At 36.8% G+C, this 18,636-nt stretch overlaps 2 protein-coding genes across 2 annotated transcripts in view; one reads left to right on the plus strand and one right to left on the minus strand.

Moving 5' to 3' along the window:
• Positions 1 to 6,113, plus strand: part of LOC121876353 (organic cation transporter protein-like) — a 24,505-nt gene extending 18,392 nt beyond the window's left edge. The window contains exons 9-12 of the mRNA XM_042381423.1: positions 3,468 to 3,655; positions 3,884 to 4,056; positions 4,823 to 5,007; positions 5,634 to 6,113. Coding sequence (XP_042237357.1) covers positions 3,468 to 3,655; positions 3,884 to 4,056; positions 4,823 to 5,007; positions 5,634 to 5,954 — 867 coding nt within the window. The 3' untranslated portion in view covers positions 5,955 to 6,113. The remainder of the gene's footprint in view (positions 1 to 3,467; positions 3,656 to 3,883; positions 4,057 to 4,822; positions 5,008 to 5,633) is intronic.
• A 789-nt stretch (positions 6,114 to 6,902) lies between these two features.
• On the minus strand, positions 6,903 to 18,286 carry LOC121876232 (reactive oxygen species modulator 1-like). The gene is made up of 3 exons (XM_042381229.1): positions 18,194 to 18,286; positions 15,568 to 15,727; positions 6,903 to 7,681 (listed from the first exon to the last, which is right to left on the minus strand). The coding sequence occupies exons 2-3, from the start codon at positions 15,705 to 15,707 to the stop codon at positions 7,573 to 7,575; spliced, it is 249 nt and encodes an 82-aa protein (XP_042237163.1). The 5' UTR covers positions 15,708 to 15,727; positions 18,194 to 18,286; the 3' UTR covers positions 6,903 to 7,572.
• Positions 18,287 to 18,636: the final 350 nt, after the last annotated feature.

Below are 18,636 nucleotides of genomic sequence, written 5' to 3' on the forward strand. Positions count from 1 at the left end.
TTGGGGATCGGCCTGGACTCCATTTCAATTAATCCCATATGTTATGTTGTTCACTTTACGCGCTTCCTCACTTTCCTTGCGGACCCTCCGGCATTAACCGAAAATGAAACAACCTTATAGCTTCATATATATATATATATATATATATATATATATATATATATATATATATATATATATATATATATATATATATATATATATATATATATATATATATATATATATATATATATATATATATATATATATATATATATATATATATATATATATATATATATATATATATATATATATATATATATATATATATATATATATATATATATATATATATATATATATATATATATATATATATATATATATATATATATATATATATATATATATATATATATATATATATATATATATATATATATATATATATATATATATATATACACACAGGGGTATGCTATAAATCTACGATCCTACTACGAATATTCCTATAACGAACGTTTTACCTATAAATTGAGAATGTTATAACATAACTCCTACAACTAACGCGATGAATACGACTATTTCGCCTGGCGATGAATATTGTTGTACCGCACCCACAACAAGAGCGTCAGGCGCCATCTTTGTCTCATTGTGTAGCCAGTGCACCACCGTTATTGTTGAAATTTCGTCTTTTGATGGAATTGCATTATTTGTATAACTATTTTGTTATACAAGTATACAATTGTAACAATGAGTCGCCCAAAGCAGAGGAGAAAGCTAATAACCTTTGAAACTAAGAAAGAAATGTAAAGAAACGGAGAATGGAAGAAGCATTGCAAACTTAGTGATGAATATGGGATACAACTGACTATATTACGATTTTGAATAAAGAGGAGTTAAACCAAGAAGTAAGAGGAATCTTTAGACTTTGCAAAGCAAAGGTATGTGATTGAAGATGGAAAATTTACTCTAGTGTGGATAAAGGAGAAAGAAATGGCGTGGTAACATTAGTGAAGCTATAATTTGAGAAGGCTAAACAATTGTTTGAGGACCTAAAGCCAAGACTCAGTGGAAGTGATAGTGATGTGCTGTGTTTAGGGTACCTGCATGCTGAATAACACTAAGGTAAGATAGAAACAGATTTTTTACATTTCCACAGAATTTTTCAGTGTTAAGTGGTTGTATTTGAGGCTTGAACGGATTAATCCTATATCGAACGAATGCTAATAACGAGGTTCTGAACCACTACGCTGCATAGCAAATTCCATTGTGTATGTAGTATATATATATATATATATATATATATATATATATATATATATATATATATATATATATATATATATATATATATATATATATATATATATATATATATATATATATATATATATATATATATATATATATATATATATATATATATATATATATATATAAAATTAGGGGTTCAGGATTGACGGTTAATCCGAAAGTCGGTTAATTGAGGGTCGGTTAATCGAGGTTTTACTGTACCTTCCATAAGATTCTTCACTTCAGTTAACAAAAAAATTTCGGTTAACGAATTCCTTAAGAATTTATCCTAACATATTTTCGCCTGTTTTTGCCTGCTCACCAGCTGTAGTATTAGTCCACCAATACAGTTATAGGTTTTAAGGCTTAAATTCGTTACCATCTGAGTAAATATCAAGAAGGTTGTACTATTCAATAATTTCAAATCTTATATTAAAGTTTTTAGTCATTTTAACAATTACAGTATTTAACATAATTGAAGTACAAGAAAACTAGTTTTTAGTGCGCCAAACAGCCGCTTGACTCACCCAGAATGGTGTCACTTAGTGTCTCTGCTCAGTGGAGGAAGCATCTTGCTTGACTCCTCTCTTGAACATAAACTATTTTTACAGTACAATTATTGGTCATTCTGAAGTTTATTTTACATATTGACAATATATAATGCAGTGCAGTGTTGATTTAAAGAAAATAATATTGAATTACACCAAGTGAACTAAAATTTTATGGGTGAAATGGCGGCATGGGGTGATTTCTCTTCCACCCCAATGCCTTCTCTTCTCCCTTCTCCTACACCCCCATTCTAATTGCCATCATCATCATCAACCATGAGCCTTCTACATGTACACCTCAAAGTAAGTGTACTTTACTGCATTTATTTTTAGTTTGTATGTAATTTTCGGTGAGCTGGAGCCAATTACCCAAAATCCCATTGAAACAATGGTTTCGGTTAATGAGCAACCTTCTGGAACGAATTGTGTTCGTTAACCGAGGGATCACTGTAATGCAAATACTGTATAATAAAATTGAATCTGTATCAGTTAAGAAAAAGTAGTTTGTTTCTTTTTAAGTAACTCAATGCAGGTGATATGTTTAGGTGAGATTGTGGCATTATTAGCAGGGGTGGATCCAGGAATATCAAAAGGGAGGGGGGTTACATGGCGAGCACAGCAAGCCCACCCAGCTGGGGGAGTTTTGGGGGGCGCTTAAGCACCCCCACCATAATTTTTTTTTAAATCTGACCAATATTATGGTCATTTTGAGGCCATGTACACTTGATATTAAGAGATATTATGAGGTCAATGGTAATTACTTTTTACTATTCAAAAACACCTGAGTACAATACTGCATTAAAGAAAAAGTATTGTAATTTTCTGATGAAAAGGGGGAGGTGCGGACCTCCTCCTGACTAACAATTAAGATATGGCCGAAGTAAAGATACTGTATCAATTTTTTTGGTACATTATAAGAGTTTTCTGGTACCACACATTAAATAACATTGTCTCGGGGCAGATTAGGGTCAAGTTTTGGGCCGAGTACCTGTCTAGCACACCTAGTGGGGTTATGTCACAGCTAGTCCCTTACTCTTAGTTTCTTCTCAGCTGGATGCATTTCATCTGGCAGCCATGGTGAGGAAGGCTCACAGGCATATTTTGTAGTGCATGTTATAACCTCATAAGGTATAAAAAAAATTCCAAATGAACTTGTTGATACCAGTATGTAGAACAAGATTATAGAGTTATTTCATGGATAGTTCTAAGGTTAGATCATTGTTTTCGGAGCTCATGTACAATACAGGAGATGTTGCTAATGGGACCAAACTTTACCCATTTCATATCAACTGTGAAGTTATAAGACAACTCCTCAACAATGTATAGAAATTCACCTGGATTGGGGGAGACGATGTTTAGTCCATGTGCACACACTGTTATGTTTCCTGTACTATACTGTACATACAAATTATTCAAAAACTGCATCGTGACACCTATGAACCTGTGAAATTACCTCTTAACCTCTTATGTATGGGTTCCCTTCACCTGAATAAAATCTTCTGGCATTAGCCAAACAGAATTTTAAAAGTGGTGTCCCTATAGTGAAGGAGTTAAAGTAAAATTAGTCTTGACATTCTTGTGATCTGTGGAGAAGATTTAAAGTTGTTCAGCCACTATTTTTCTTCTTGGTATACCTAGGATGTCAGGGAGGAGGAGAAGCAGGAGCAGCAGGCATCGTTGCCAACACGAGCGTTGAAGTTTGTAAAGCAGTTCACATCTCTGCTTAGAGTGAAGGCCCTCAGGAAGAAAATACTGATCGTCTTCTTCTGCTGGTTTGCCTCCTCCATGATCTATTACGGCATCGCCCTCAACGCCACTAACCTCAGGTATTAGCCCTTATAGAGTAGTAGTAATAAAAATAACAATCTATACTGTAATAAAAAAAGATCCTGTGTATGTGTGTGTATAATGCCCTTCCTTCCCCAAATTCTTACTTAATCATTAGAGTTTGGGGTCCAATACTGGGTCTCGGTCATAATAGGTTAAGTTAGGTTAGATCCTACCACAACTGGGGATCCACTAGAACACTGTAACCTTCCTCACCACCTTCACAGTGCCAACGTCTACCTCTACATCTTCCTGGGGGGTCTCCTAGAGATGCCTTCATACTTGCTGCTGTGGCCTGCTGTGGTGTACCTGGGCAGAGTCAGGTCCCTTTCAAGTCTCTACTTTATGTGTGCCGTCTGCATCTTTAGTCTCTCAGTCTGCATTATCTTCACCTCCGATGGTACGTCACTCATCGATTCACTTATTAATTCATCGATTTTACTGATGATTGATTGATTTTTCACCGATTGATTAACTGACCAACTGATTGATTGGCTGACTGACATTACTTGATTGATTGATTCATTGTCTGATTTGTTGACTGAGTAATTGATTAATAACATTGCTTTATTTTGGTTACTGCTTGGTTTATTTATTGACTTATTTATTGATTGACCGACTGACTGATTGACTAACTTAGTTGACTGACTGACTGATTGGCTAGCTGACTGCTTAATTGATTGAAAAAGTGATTGATTTATTGACTGGCAGTTGGTTGATTAACTGAGTAAGGATTGATTGACTATTTGCTTGATTAATTGCATAACTTATTGTTTATTTGATACTATCACTACTTGATTAATTAAACTGTTAATTCACTAGTAATGTAGTTAAATAATTCACTGACAGATTAATTGGTAGCCTGAGTCAGTGGAACAGTGGTAGTGTACTTACCTCTCACCAATGCATGCTGGGTTTAATCTGATGTGAGACGGGTGTTATCCAGTAAAACCCTACCAAACACGGCAGAATTTCTCCGAGTACTTCTTGTACTACCAGTGGACGATGAAGGTTGATTATGAGACTCTCCAGGAACAACTGTGGAGAGTCCGTATTACATCTGTGACTTGAATGTTTGATTGACCGGGTAGCTCCATGACTTATTGGTCAGTTAGACTGGTCGATTGAATTATTTAAATACCTGTAATTGTCTAATTGGTCCGCAGTGCCTGTCGGAGTGATGATGTTCCTTTCCCTGACTGGCAAGGTGGCCATCACGGCGGCCTTCCACCTGATCTGGATGATGACGGCCGAGCTCTTCCCCACCAAGTACCGCTCCCTGGCTTTGAGTCACTCCAGTGTCACTTCCAGGTGCGGCAGCATCCTGTCTCCCTACATCAACGACATCTTGGTACGCTATGGTGGTGGAGTGTGTTTTTGGTGGTTCAGCTTACAAGGGTGGTTGTGGTGGTGGTTCAAGCTCTTCCAAGGACCTCTTTTTCCAGTGTAGTCCATCATATGGTTTATGTTAACAGTCGTACCTTCGCTGATGGGAGGTGGTGCAGTAGCTTTGGTTTCACCTCATTCTTCAAACTTCACTGGTTGGTCCTGTTGATGCTCCTATATACATTGTTAACAGCATAAAGGGTATTTTCTTGTTACCAGGCCCTCATCTCTCTGAACTCACCAAGTGGTTTCCTTGACAGTACTCCAAACTAAGTGAATAAAATATAGATGAGGTAGCTTAGTATGTACAAGGCCCTGGTGAGGTAAGAAGGGAGGGAGTTTAGTGCAGCTCCATGATTTCTTACTGGAGATCCCCTGTGTGCTCTTTAACCTTATGGTTGCCTTGATATGTCATTCTTCAACAAACAGAGTGTGAGAGAGAGAGAAACTGAGTGATTGAGAAAAAAAGAATGATACAGAAAGGGGAGAGGAATGAAGAAAGGGATAGGAAATGACTTAAAACAGGAAAGATGTTCAGTGGCTACCTCTGTCTGTCACCACTAACTAACAGTTCTGTCTATCACTCTGCAGGGTGAGGTGATAATGTGGGCGCCCTCAATGGTGTTCGGACTGACGTCGCTAGTTGCTGGGGGGCTTTGCCTGTTTTTACCAGAGACCAGGGACCGCAGTCTGACAGAGGACATCAAATTCGAGGACAGTCAACAACTTGGAAGCCAGTCAGATGTCTGTACCAGGGAAACTCTTGAAAGACAAAATAACGAGACTGCCGGTGGTCCCTCTGGAGAGAGAACTGATACGTCGGACAACAAGACTCCCCAGGATGGAAAGACTAACCCAGCCTACACGCAAGAAGCAGAGGAAAACAACAAACAAGCAAACACTAATTTATAGTTGGTGTTTACAATGTCTTGGTGTCAGTGATGTAATGTGATGCAGATTCAAATGTTCTATCAGTAATGCACTCCTTTAACCAGTGATATGTGCACTTACTAACGTAAGTGTTAAACCTAACCTTGTTTTTTTCTAACCTAACCTACAGTATATTATTCTCATATTGATTGTTCTCTTCTATATTATGTGTGTGTGCATACCATCATAAAGTTAAGATGTTATTTTTACTAAAACGTACGTATTGTGTTGGGAAAAAGTGGAGTTTGGGGGTCGGCCCAGTCTCTATTTCAATTAATCCCATATGTTGTGTTGTTCACTTTACGCATTTCTCGCTTTACCGGGCCGCCGTGGGTTCAATTGACCGCGTAAAGCAAGGGTTCACTGTACTGTAATAAAAAACAGTACAGATGTAAGATTAAGCTACAGTACAGTAGTATAGGCCTGTGCGATAATACAAAGACTAAGGTACAGTAGTATAGGCCTGTGCAATAATACAAAGACTAAGGTACATTAGTATAGGCCTGTGCGATAATACAAAGACTAAGGTACAGTAGTATAGGCCTGTGCAATAATACAAAGACTAAGGTACATTAGTATAGGCCTGTGCGATAGTACAAAGACTAAGGTACATTAGTATAGGCCTGTGCAATAATACAAAGACTAAGGTACATTAGTATAGGCCTGTGCGATAATACAAAGACTAAGGTACAGTCGTATAGGCCTGTGCAATAATACAAAGACTAAGGTACATTAGTATAGGCCTGTGCGATAATACAAAGACTAAGGTACATTAGTATAGGCCTGTGCAATAATACAAAGACTAAGGTACATTAGTATCGGCCTGTGCAATAATACCAAATTAGCCTGGGGATATCAAAAGAATTACTGTATATTTGAAGAGTATAAGAGAAAACTCCATGAAGAGCATGTGAACATAAAAAAACATCATTTATGGCATTATAATATTTATTTAATTCAGACATCCTTAACTAATCACTTACACTTTACAAATATTGATAAAGTAGAAGGTTTTAATGTTAGAAGTTTTCCTTAAAATTTAACAAAATCTAAATGCTGTACTGAAAGAAAAAATAAGATTCTATATACATTTTTTGAGTTAGTAATGCTTGCAAAGAAATTTATTATAATGGAAAGAAACATCACAGCATCAAAACCAGACCAGAAAGTTTATTTACATATATTTTTTGTATGAATAACATAAAAAATAATTGTAAAGTTTAAATACAGTACAGCCCAAACATTATTCATACCCTGGCCCCTGATTTTGTTGAGGTGTTATGTGTAACCGGGAACTTCTATCCACACATCCGGTAAACTTATCATCTCTTGAACATTATCATAATGTACTCTTCAATATAGCAATGTTCTTAACTGGTAAAACTAGTGTGTTTATGCAAATTCTTTCCGAGGGAAAAAATATACAAGAACCCCTTTATAAATGATCATAAAGATATAATCACTATTTCTTGCAAAGCAACATTACCAGCCAAAAAAGTGCAGGTATAAAAGACACAGTTAGCTAACATATGGCATAGTAAATGTCACTCATATACTGTATTCTGAACACTGTCTTGTACGTACCCAACATCACATAAACTCAACAACGTATTCCTGCACCAATGGACATAAAGGTTCCAAAAGTTCCTCCCGACTGTATCATAACCTTTCCAACATTATTCAGAAGCTCTCGACCTCTAAGACCATACCTGCAGAAAAAAGAGAATAAGTACTGTATACGTATTGTAAAATACTGTGAATAATTAAAAAGTTGAAGCATAATCTCGTTATACAATAAGTATAAAGGTTTACATTTACTAATGGCTGTTACCTGATATCTTTCTATTACTGTACTGTAATTCCTGATACAGTACAGTTGTACCCCACTTAACGCGGTCAATTGAACCCAGAGGGTCCCGCGTTAAGTGAAATCCGCGTTAAGTGAACAACAGAACATATGGGATTAATTCCAATAGAAACCGGCCCGACCCCCAAACTCCACTTTTTGAAGGCACATACCTATGTTGCAGTAAAAATAACATCTTAATTTTATGATGGTACATGCACACAATTAATACTTAAGAGAAATAGAGAAATACAGTCGCCAAGTTAATGTCCATTCAAATAATGGACTCAACTCCCTCCCCCTCTCACACTACACTGTCGGCTCTTCCCTCTCAGAGAAATTTTTGGGGGAAAACCACTAAATTTTAATAAATAATACCTCAAACTAAAGTTAGGATAATACAATTGACATTGATGGATTCCTTGTAAGACCAGGAATATTTTGAATATAAATGACATATATTTTGCACAAAAGATAACATAGTTACCTAGAGAAAATTTTTTATCTAAAATTTGTATGTTTAATGCAAAATATATGATGTTTATATTCAAAATGATCACCAAATTATAAGAATTCCAGCAATGTAAATTATATTCTGACCGGGTAATTTGTATGAATTTTATGAGCTAAAACAAATATCTTCAGTTAATAAAAAAAAAATAATCTTCACGACACGATCTGTCATTCAAAGTACCCCACCTTGCCTCCCCCCTCTTCCAACCGCGCGGTCAGTCCCAACCCTCCCCCCCACCCCCCACCAATCCTCCCTTCCAGAGTTTTTAACATTTAGTATTAAATAATACCTCAGATTAAAGTTAGGATAATATAATTGACATTGCTGGATTCCTTGTAAGACCAGGAATATTTTGAATATAAATGTCATATATTTTGCACAAAAGATAACATAGTTAATTTGAGAAAAATTTTTATCTAAAATTTGTATGTCTAATGCAAAATATATGATGTTTATATTCAAAATGATCATCAAATTATAAGAATTCCAGCAATGTAAATTATATTCAGACCGGGTAATTTGTATGAATTTTATGAGCTAAAACAAATATCTTCAGTTAATAAAAAAAAATAATAATTCTTCACGGGGTAACAGATGGTCGGTCGGTCCCTCCCTCCCCCCCACCCCCCACCAACCGTCCCAAGGAGATGTGTGGGATAACCACTAAATTTTAATAAATAATACCTCAAACTAAAGTTAGGATAATATAATTGACATTGCTGGATTCCTTGTAAGACCAGGAATATTTTGAATATAAATGTCATATATTTTGCACAAAAGATAACATAGTTACTCTGAGAAAAATTTTTATCTAAAATTTGTATGTCTAATGCAAAATATATGATGTTTATATTCAAAATGATCACCAAATTATAAGAATTCCAGCAATGTAAATTATATTCTGGCCGGGTAATTTGTATGAATTTTATGAGCTAAAACAGGCAGTCAGGCAGGGTGGCGCAAATCTAAAAATAGCGTCTCGTCTCGAGCCGGACACTCACCGCGTATATGTGGAAAAAATCCGTGTTAAGTGAAAGTTCAGCTCTGGCGAGGCACCGCGTATATGATAAAACGCGTTAAGTGAAACCGCGTTAGGCGGGGTAATACTGTATTGACAACTTTGCATAAATATGATTCCTGTACCTATACTGCAACAATACAGTAGGTTCTTCAGCAGATAAACTGGAGTTGGGTCAACGATTTAGCTCATCACTTCTACATGTCGGGCCATAAGATCCAGTAAACCTACATTACAAATTGCCTGTTCTACAAGACATGTGGATGTACAACACATTTCACATAGTATCACGCATCCTTGGCTTTTCCCTGACATACTGTACTATCATATCTCTTATAATGGACAAGATATATTCTTGAGGATGTACTGCTAAGTGAAATATCCATTAAAAGAAGCCATTATAACATGGTGCTCCTGGAGACAAGTTCTTGCTAATAGTGAAATTAGTCAAAATAATAAATAAATCAAAACAACAAGCGGTGTGACCAAGAAGCTCAATGATGTCTACAGATGGAAGCTATAATGATTGCAACTACCTGCACAGTACTGTATTAGTCAAATAGTTTTACCTGTACTACTGTACTTTATAAGTTAACCACCTGGCCCAAGGATAGGGTGCCGACGGCCGTGTCCACCCACGAGGGGTAAATCGAGAAAAATCGACTTTTCCCAAAATAATTTTTACCCTTTTTAAAAAACAAAACAATAAAAAAAGAACTAACAAAAACGATATATTAACCCACTAGAAACTTCCCTGTCCCTGTGGCAGCAGTGGTGAGGGAGATAACGGGACAGTGTTGTTTTGGTGGCTGACGCTCGTGGTCACTACGCACTTAGCGGCCATTTTCTGCTTGCATATATTTACTGATCATAATACTTATTTCCTATAAATAATTCATTTAGAATATTTTATTTACATTATTTTTCCTAAAAAGTGCTCGGTGTAACACAATAATAATAATACTATCATCAATAATAATAATAATATCAATAATAATAATAACAATAATAATAATACACACACACACACACACACACACACACACACACACACACACACACACACACACACACACACACACACACACACACACACACACACACACACACACACACACACACACACACACACACACACACACACACACACACACACACACACACACACACACACACACACACACACACACACACACACACACACACACACACACACACACACACACACACACACACACACACACACACACACACACACACACACACACACACACACACACACACACACACACACACACACACACACACACACACACACACACACACACACACACACACACACACACACACACACACACACACACACACACACACACACACACACACACACACACACACACACACACCACACACACACACACACACACACACACACACACACACACACACACACACACACACACACACACACACACACACACACACACACACACACACACACACACACACACACACACACACACACACACACACACACACACACACACACACACACACACACACACACACACACACACACACACACACACACACACACACACACACACACACACACACACACACACACACACACACACACACACACACACACACACACACACACACACACACACACACACACACACACACACACACACACACACACACACACACACACACACACACACACACACACACACACACACACACACACACACACACACACACACACACACACACACACACAGTCAGTCAGTCGCCAGGCTGTCTGGCTATCTTTGTGCTTGGCAGAGCAAGTACAGTAATGCATAAAATAATAATAATTCCACAAATAAATACATTTATAACATAATCATAGCATTATTTTCCAGTAATACTACACTACTTTTAGCAATACTGTAATACTTTGATACAGCATGATAAAATAGACAAACAATGAAAATGAAACAAAAAAAAAGTAGGTTATTACGTTCAGGAAGCTTCCCTGTGGCCGAGCGTGTGGAGTGACAGGCAAATAGTCACACGGGAACCTGATAACCTGTGCTGGACATTTAAACAGTGGGGGGAAAAGGAGAGCGTTCTGGAACGTCACCCAGGGCGCGCCAGTCGGGCGTTCCGGCATGTCGCCCGGGAGTTAGGGTTAAACAGTTTTCATCACAATAAACTACAGTATATGATTGCTGTCTGTCCATCCAACTGTCCACAGAATTTTTTTTTATGGAAATTAGCACCTGACAGCTTTGTTGGCTATCCTTGGTCAAATTGCCTTACTGTTTACCATGATTGTATACCTGTACTGTCAAGGCAAACAGGAAACTGACTGTACTGTACAGTACTGTACTCCGAAGCCTACATGCACCAGTGGAGAATCCTCTGAGCATGCTAGGCATGCGGCGCATGCTCACTGCTCAGAGCTTTTTGTTTGTTTATTGACTTTAAATAATAAATTTACATTTATACTCTAAAATGCAGCCCAGCACTTAGTAACAGCACTGTTTAAGGGGGTGACGCCGGGGCTAGCTCCTCTCCCAAGCGCATCGGTAGGTGCTGTTTCACCTCGATGAAAGCCTGCGTGCGCAGCTCGCTGACGTCACAGTCATACCACGGTGAAATGGCAGATATGATGCGCCAGGCCGTGGAGCATCAGTTTCGCTCCACCAAGGAGTCCGTGTGGTTCGTGCCTGTTGTTTACATTCTTCCGCTCGTGTGTGTTGTGGTGCTTCTGCTACCCGAGTGTTATAGACTTAAAGTGTTATAAATATTCTACTTGCGATGGAAACTGTGGTAGAAGAGGACACTTGTTTAGTTAAGGAACTGCTGGAAAAGTCGTTTTCGAGAAGAAACATTTCAGAGAAAATTGAAATCAGAGGAAAACATAGACCATGTCCACGAGTTCCAGGACTTACAAAGAAGCATACAGATAAAAACAAAGAATATGTTAGGCATTTTAATATCACTATACGAAAGCACGCATTGGTTGACTAGCTCAAATAAGTTAAACAAACTCTTCTGCTGGCCGTGTTTGCTCTTTTCAACTGATCACAGTGTACGGTCGAAAACTGGTTTCGATAATTTGAATACTTTGTCATTGGCTATTTCTAGTTATGAGAAATCTTTTAATCACATAAAGTGTTTTCTGCAACCTAATAGTTTCAGAAGAATGAGAATTGATCATCAGCTTGATGAACAACAATGCGTCAGTGACTAAATGCACAATGAAAAAGTTAAGAAAAGTCGGGTACAACTCCTCCTCCACTCTCCCCCATCCCCGCTCTAAAAAATAGAGAGCATGCTCAAGATCTTAGGTCAGGATTCGCCACTGACGTGCACCATATACAGCTACTCCTCGACTTACGACATAGTCAACCTACGACCACCCGGACAAACAACCGCCTCAGTCGTACCAAACTTTTGTCAAATTACGTATTTTCGAGTCCCAATGTTAGTGATTGCGCTGTGTACTGACAAAATTTTCGTTTGCAATTCACTTTATAATGGCTGGCAAGCTTAAAAGTGAGAGTTTTGTGGTGCTGAGAAGAAAAAGAGACACCCATTTTAGATTTTCTGTGTATTATTTAAGCATTTTCAACTTACGACCAATTCGACTTACGACCTGGATTTGGGTCCCTAACCCCGTCGTAAGTCGAGGAGCAGCTGTACTACATTGTCTATATTCATATTGAACTGTATAGCTGCATAGTTTATATACAGTATATGCTTATCCTAATGTAAACCTGTATGCCAATTTTAATGAATAAATATTGTGGAAATTATTTTGTATAATTCCCCATTATAATATTAAATAAAAATAAAACATGGTAGTGACCTGCCCCGCAGAACCCTAAAGCACACTCTGGTGGTGGGTTTCTGTGTGAATGCAATATGAAATAGGCTTGTTGTCAGGGGTAGTTCATAGATTTCTCACAATAATTCGTAAAATTCACGATTCATGTATATAAAAATATAACTACAGTACGCGTACTGTAGTGGTGTTGGTTTATTACTATTGTATTATAAATAATTAACCTGATGAGCGTAGGTAGCCATCAGATGTTTAACTGAGTTGAGAGGAGTTCAGTAGCCAGTACAGTATTTCTCGTTAATTACTTTAAAGCTGGTAATTTAGTTAATGTAAATAAACTATTTATAGATTACCATTGTATTTTAACTATTAATTTTAAAAAGTACCTGTCACACTGTTGTCGAAGTAAGGATAAACTTAATAATTGAGGTAACAACGTGCCACAGTGACATCATTTTAGTCGGAAAAGAGCTGTTGCTGAAACCAGAACTGTTTACATGACACCGAGAGTAGACGTCTGGCAAACAAAATAACGTTTTACTTATACGTTTCAAGACATTACATTAACACTGGCTGAAATCATCTTAGAACTTCATTAAAGATTCATAAACCCATTTTCTGGTAAAGCCAAGTACAGTTTCTGATAGTACACCTACTGGAGGAGAACACTGGTTTTGTAGAAGAAGGTGGAAGAGGAGTTAAGCCTCCAGTTTTCAAGTAAACAAATTAATTAGTTATTGTGTGTGAAAAAAAATCACCACAAATATTATTACCATTATTGTATCAGCTGAAGGCAATTTTCTGAAACTGATACAGTATAATAGTGCAGGACTGTCAGGATACAAAGCGTATGAAATTATTTTACGAGCTATGGATCATCAACAAGTGGCATGTGAGAGGTTGGTGGCATAGCAGTAACATGCTTGCCTCTCACACTGCATTATGGGCTCAGTCCCCAGGTGGGATGTGAGTGACAATCACCAAACACTAGACAGCACAGGTGAAGTAGTTATAATTGTATGAGATTTGGGTAAAGACATTTTCTGTTTCAGGTAAACCTATTACAGGTTGACAATCCCTTATCCGAAATCCTTGGGGCCAGAGGCATTTCGGATTTCGTAATTATTCGGATTTAAAAATGGTTTGTTTTTTTTTCTATAATCCCACCCGGGCATAGATCACTGACCCACATTGGGGCCTCGGGGGCGAAAATATTATTATAATTATAATTATAATTATAATAATTCTAATAATAATAATAATTCATATGTCTAGGTTGCATTTCTCACTTTTGAACTTTTTTCATTCTTGTATTTCTTTATTATTATTATTATTATTATTATTATTTTATTACAGTATTATTGTTATTATTATTATTATTATATTTTATTATTACTATTTTTATTATTGTTATCATTATTATTTTATTTTGGTGTGCAGTATTTTAATTAAAAATCTTATTTACAATGAATAATTATTATTACTATTACATTTTCGCCCACCAGGCCCCGATGTGAGTCAGCGATTTATGCCCGGGTGGGCTAATCCCTGTTTAAAAAAAAAAAAAAAAAAAAAAACTTTCGGTTTTTAGAGCTTTTCGGTTTTCGGAATTTCGGATAAAGGGTTGTCAACCTGTACCTATAGCTACATAATACATTCATGCATGTTTCCTAATTCAAGGGCATACTGTATGTATAACATCACAGTTGAGAAAACAAATGCTGAAAGAATTATAGAATATGAGTGAAAAGTTTCTTTTCTCTAGAAGGGACAAAGACTTTTTGGGGCAACATTTATGGATATGGAAAACACATGAGAGGGAAATTGGTTTCCAGGACTATATAAAAAATATGTAATGTTCAATACTGTGGTGTGATGGTTGGGGCTCCAGCAGGAGTAACACAGAGGGATCTCTCAGTTTGGTTATTACTAAATAATGATACAGGATGCCACTGGGAGGTGAGTCACTGCTGTTTGTCCAATATATCATGTCAATAACAAGCACATATCAAGTGAATCGCACTGAAAATTTTCATCTCATAATTACGTACTCATCAAAACCATCATAGCAGAGATTTAACTGCCTAAAAAAAATTTTGTATGTAAAACTTCAAAAGAAAGTGTTTTTCCCAACAATTCACGAATACACAGTAATACAGTACTGGCTGAGGACGGAGTTTGTACAACAGTATCCATGGAATTTTTGCAGTACAGTACTGTACAGTACGAGACAAAGAAGGGGTGACCTTGGCTGCATGGCCCCTCCTCATTATGACCCAGGTTGTTCTGACCTTTTAAACACCCATGCCTTTGTGTGCAGGAAACACATCAGATATACTAGAGACATTATAAAATAAAAATACTGTAGGTGCTCACCTAAGAGCTGTGAAGCCTCCAAAGAGAGCCCCAGTTGCCATGCCAACAGAGAAGCCCATCATGAATCCTAGTTTAACACGATCCCAACAGCTAGGACCCTGGCCCTGTTGGTAGTAGTTACCTGCCGGTACTGCTGGCATTATCTAGTCTCTCCTTTACCCTGCAAATTAACACATAAAATAGGTAAAACAAGATTGTTTTGTAATGATGATCTTAAAATTTAATTTTTTTTTTTATATAAATATAATGTACTGAACAGTAAATGTATCTGAAGACATTTATCCAATGTTATTACCTCTCTGACTTTTGTGTGGGACAAATAGGGGGATATATAAACCTAAGCAATGAGAGGATATGGTAGAGGCAAATGGTGCAAGACAACTGTCACGGAAAAGGGCTACAACACTGAACAGAAATGATATACAGGTACTGTACTGTGCTCTACACAGGCATTCCTCAATTTATAAAGAGTTCTGTTCCTGGTAAACCATTAGTAAATCAATATTTTGCACCGTATATAAAACACAATGAGTCCCCCATTTCCATTGAATCAGAGTGGGGGTTGCCTCAAAAACCAGTGACTTCCAATAGAAATGAAGGTCAAAATCATTTAAAACCTAACCTAACCAAGATATTAAACAAATTACGGAAGGGACCCGCACTTCCCATGATGCACCATTCTCCTCAGCTCTTCAAGGGGACTCCCTATATCTCTGTTATTTCTCGTCAGCGCAGAAAGTGTCATAGAAGAAATTTTTTTTATATTTGTTGGGCAATGTGGCTGCAAACAATAAAATAACGGAATTCCAAACCTGGCTACTAGCCTAAACTGAGCTTAAAATTTTACCTAAAGTTTTTTCCTCCGTGGCGAAGTTTTGCTACGTGGCTTCTCAGGCAGAGCCATTCATGTCAAGTATTACCAATGAAACAACCAAACCTACCCATTCTTGAGGAAATTCCACCATTGAAGATAAAAGCTTTCTTTGGGGAGTCATATCTCCAAAAAGAATTGTACTCATTTTTGCCAGAAATTAAGTCATATTCATGTGACACAGAGTGAAAAACAAATTAAAACCTTATTTTTCAAAGTAATTTACGTGAATGGTCACTATGGAATATTTACTAAAATAAATTTCCAACAAAAACGTTATTAAGTATTTTTGTTTGCTCTATCTCCCTATATTATTTGATTAAGCACAAGACCTGAATTTCAGGATGAAAATAGGTTCATTTTATATGGATTTAATTCTGAATAATCTTTGGGCAATGTCTAAGAACAGCACTACCTCCACAAAGAGTTAATTTTTTCCACAGATGTTCTCATCACTATAGTACCTAAGTACAGTATTTTAAAAGAGGCAGCAACTTTTTATTTTAATTATAAGTATTTTTGTTTTCTCTATCTACGATCATATATCACCTGTAGTGGGCAGGGCACAAAGGATGATGAAAACTGGGGGGTAAAACACAGCGAAAAACTGATTACGTGACACTAAAATAATGTCGCTACGTACTTTATATGTGTAGAAATTAATTCTTTACAATAAATACTCCTCTGAAAATTCTGCCGAGTAACTGCGTGTCATCTGCTTATTTCTAACCAACCCGCTTGGTCTGAGCGTACTCTGAGGTCCACAAAAAACGTAAAATTACACCATGACTCTTCAACAAAATTTCTTTCATTGGTACCAGATATCAAAATAAGTACTTTCTGTTTAATATGGCTGGGGGTCTGGGGGTGGAGCCGCCCGGCTGGGAAGCGAGATAAGGTTAGATAGGTTTCATTGGTTGGTTAGTTCAGGTTCTAAATTAGGTTCTGTTCATTATAGTATCGTTTTTATTACTTAACATTATCCAAAGAACATCTATGCAAAAAATGAACGAAATCAAATAACTCCTTCTGGTGTTAGTGCTGTTCACAGACGGTCCGACTAATTACCCAAATGTAGCCAAATGTAGCCAAATATAGCCGGAATGAAGTCAAATAATGGTCCTAGATGAATAAATCGGACTGCTAATCACTTCTCGACTAGTATTTGGTGTCAGAAAGTCACAAAAAATTGGAAAACTTACTTTAATCTGAGTTAATAGATCGCGTGTATGTACCGACGGAGCGAGGAATTACCCAAATGTACCCAAATGTAGCCAAATGTAGCCAAATGTAGCCGCAATGAAGTCAAATGATGGTCGTACAAGCGTAATTCGGGCTGTGAATCACTTCTCAATTATTATTTGGTGTCATAAAGTCAAAAAAAATTGGTAAACTTAATTTAATCTGAGTTGTGTTGTGTTAGGTTAGGTTAGGTACATGCACTTGATCTATTAACTCAGATTAAAGTAAGTTTACCAATTTTTTGTGACTAATCTGACACCATATACTAGTCGAGAAGTGATTAGCAGTCCGATTTATTCATCTAGGACCATTATTTGACTTCATTGCGGCTACATTTGGGTACATTTGGGTAATTAGTCAGACCCTTCACAGACATTACCAGGCATGTTAATGAGCTCACACAAGTGGGCTGTGCGGGGTCACTAAGAAATATTTAAAACCTTTTCTTCTCCCTGTAATTTACTTAAAAGGTATTTAAAGGTAACAAGAGAATAAATTAGATGAGATACTTACCTAAATGAGACTGAATAGTGAACGTTTACAAGGTGAGCAAGAACGTGCTGGCCAGCCGGGGTCGTTCACACACTTCAACTTCTTTAAAGAGCCCTGAAAAAATAATCCATTTCTAAGTAAAAAAGGCAATTCTATTTGTATTATAACGGTAATTATTGTTATTAATATAATCATAATTGTATTAAGATTAGCCTAGGTGTGTGAACTTGTATTTTTATTACTCCCGAGTTCTAAATTCTTTCTCTAATTTCCCAACTCATTGAGGCAGCAACAAACCTTTTTTACTTATCAACATTATGAATTAATTGTTCTCATTATTTTTTATGATTTAATTATTTGTGATTTCCTACTTTTAAAACTGAAATTTTGTTAAGAACTTAAGAAGATGTGGAAAATATCGCACAATTAAACCCCTCTGAAATCATGCAGATACAGAGACATTT

Source organism: Homarus americanus, unplaced genomic scaffold, assembly GCF_018991925.1.
Source record: "Homarus americanus isolate GMGI-L3 unplaced genomic scaffold, GMGI_Hamer_2.0 scaffold34921, whole genome shotgun sequence".
NCBI classification, from domain to species: Eukaryota; Metazoa; Arthropoda; class Malacostraca; order Decapoda; family Nephropidae; genus Homarus; species Homarus americanus.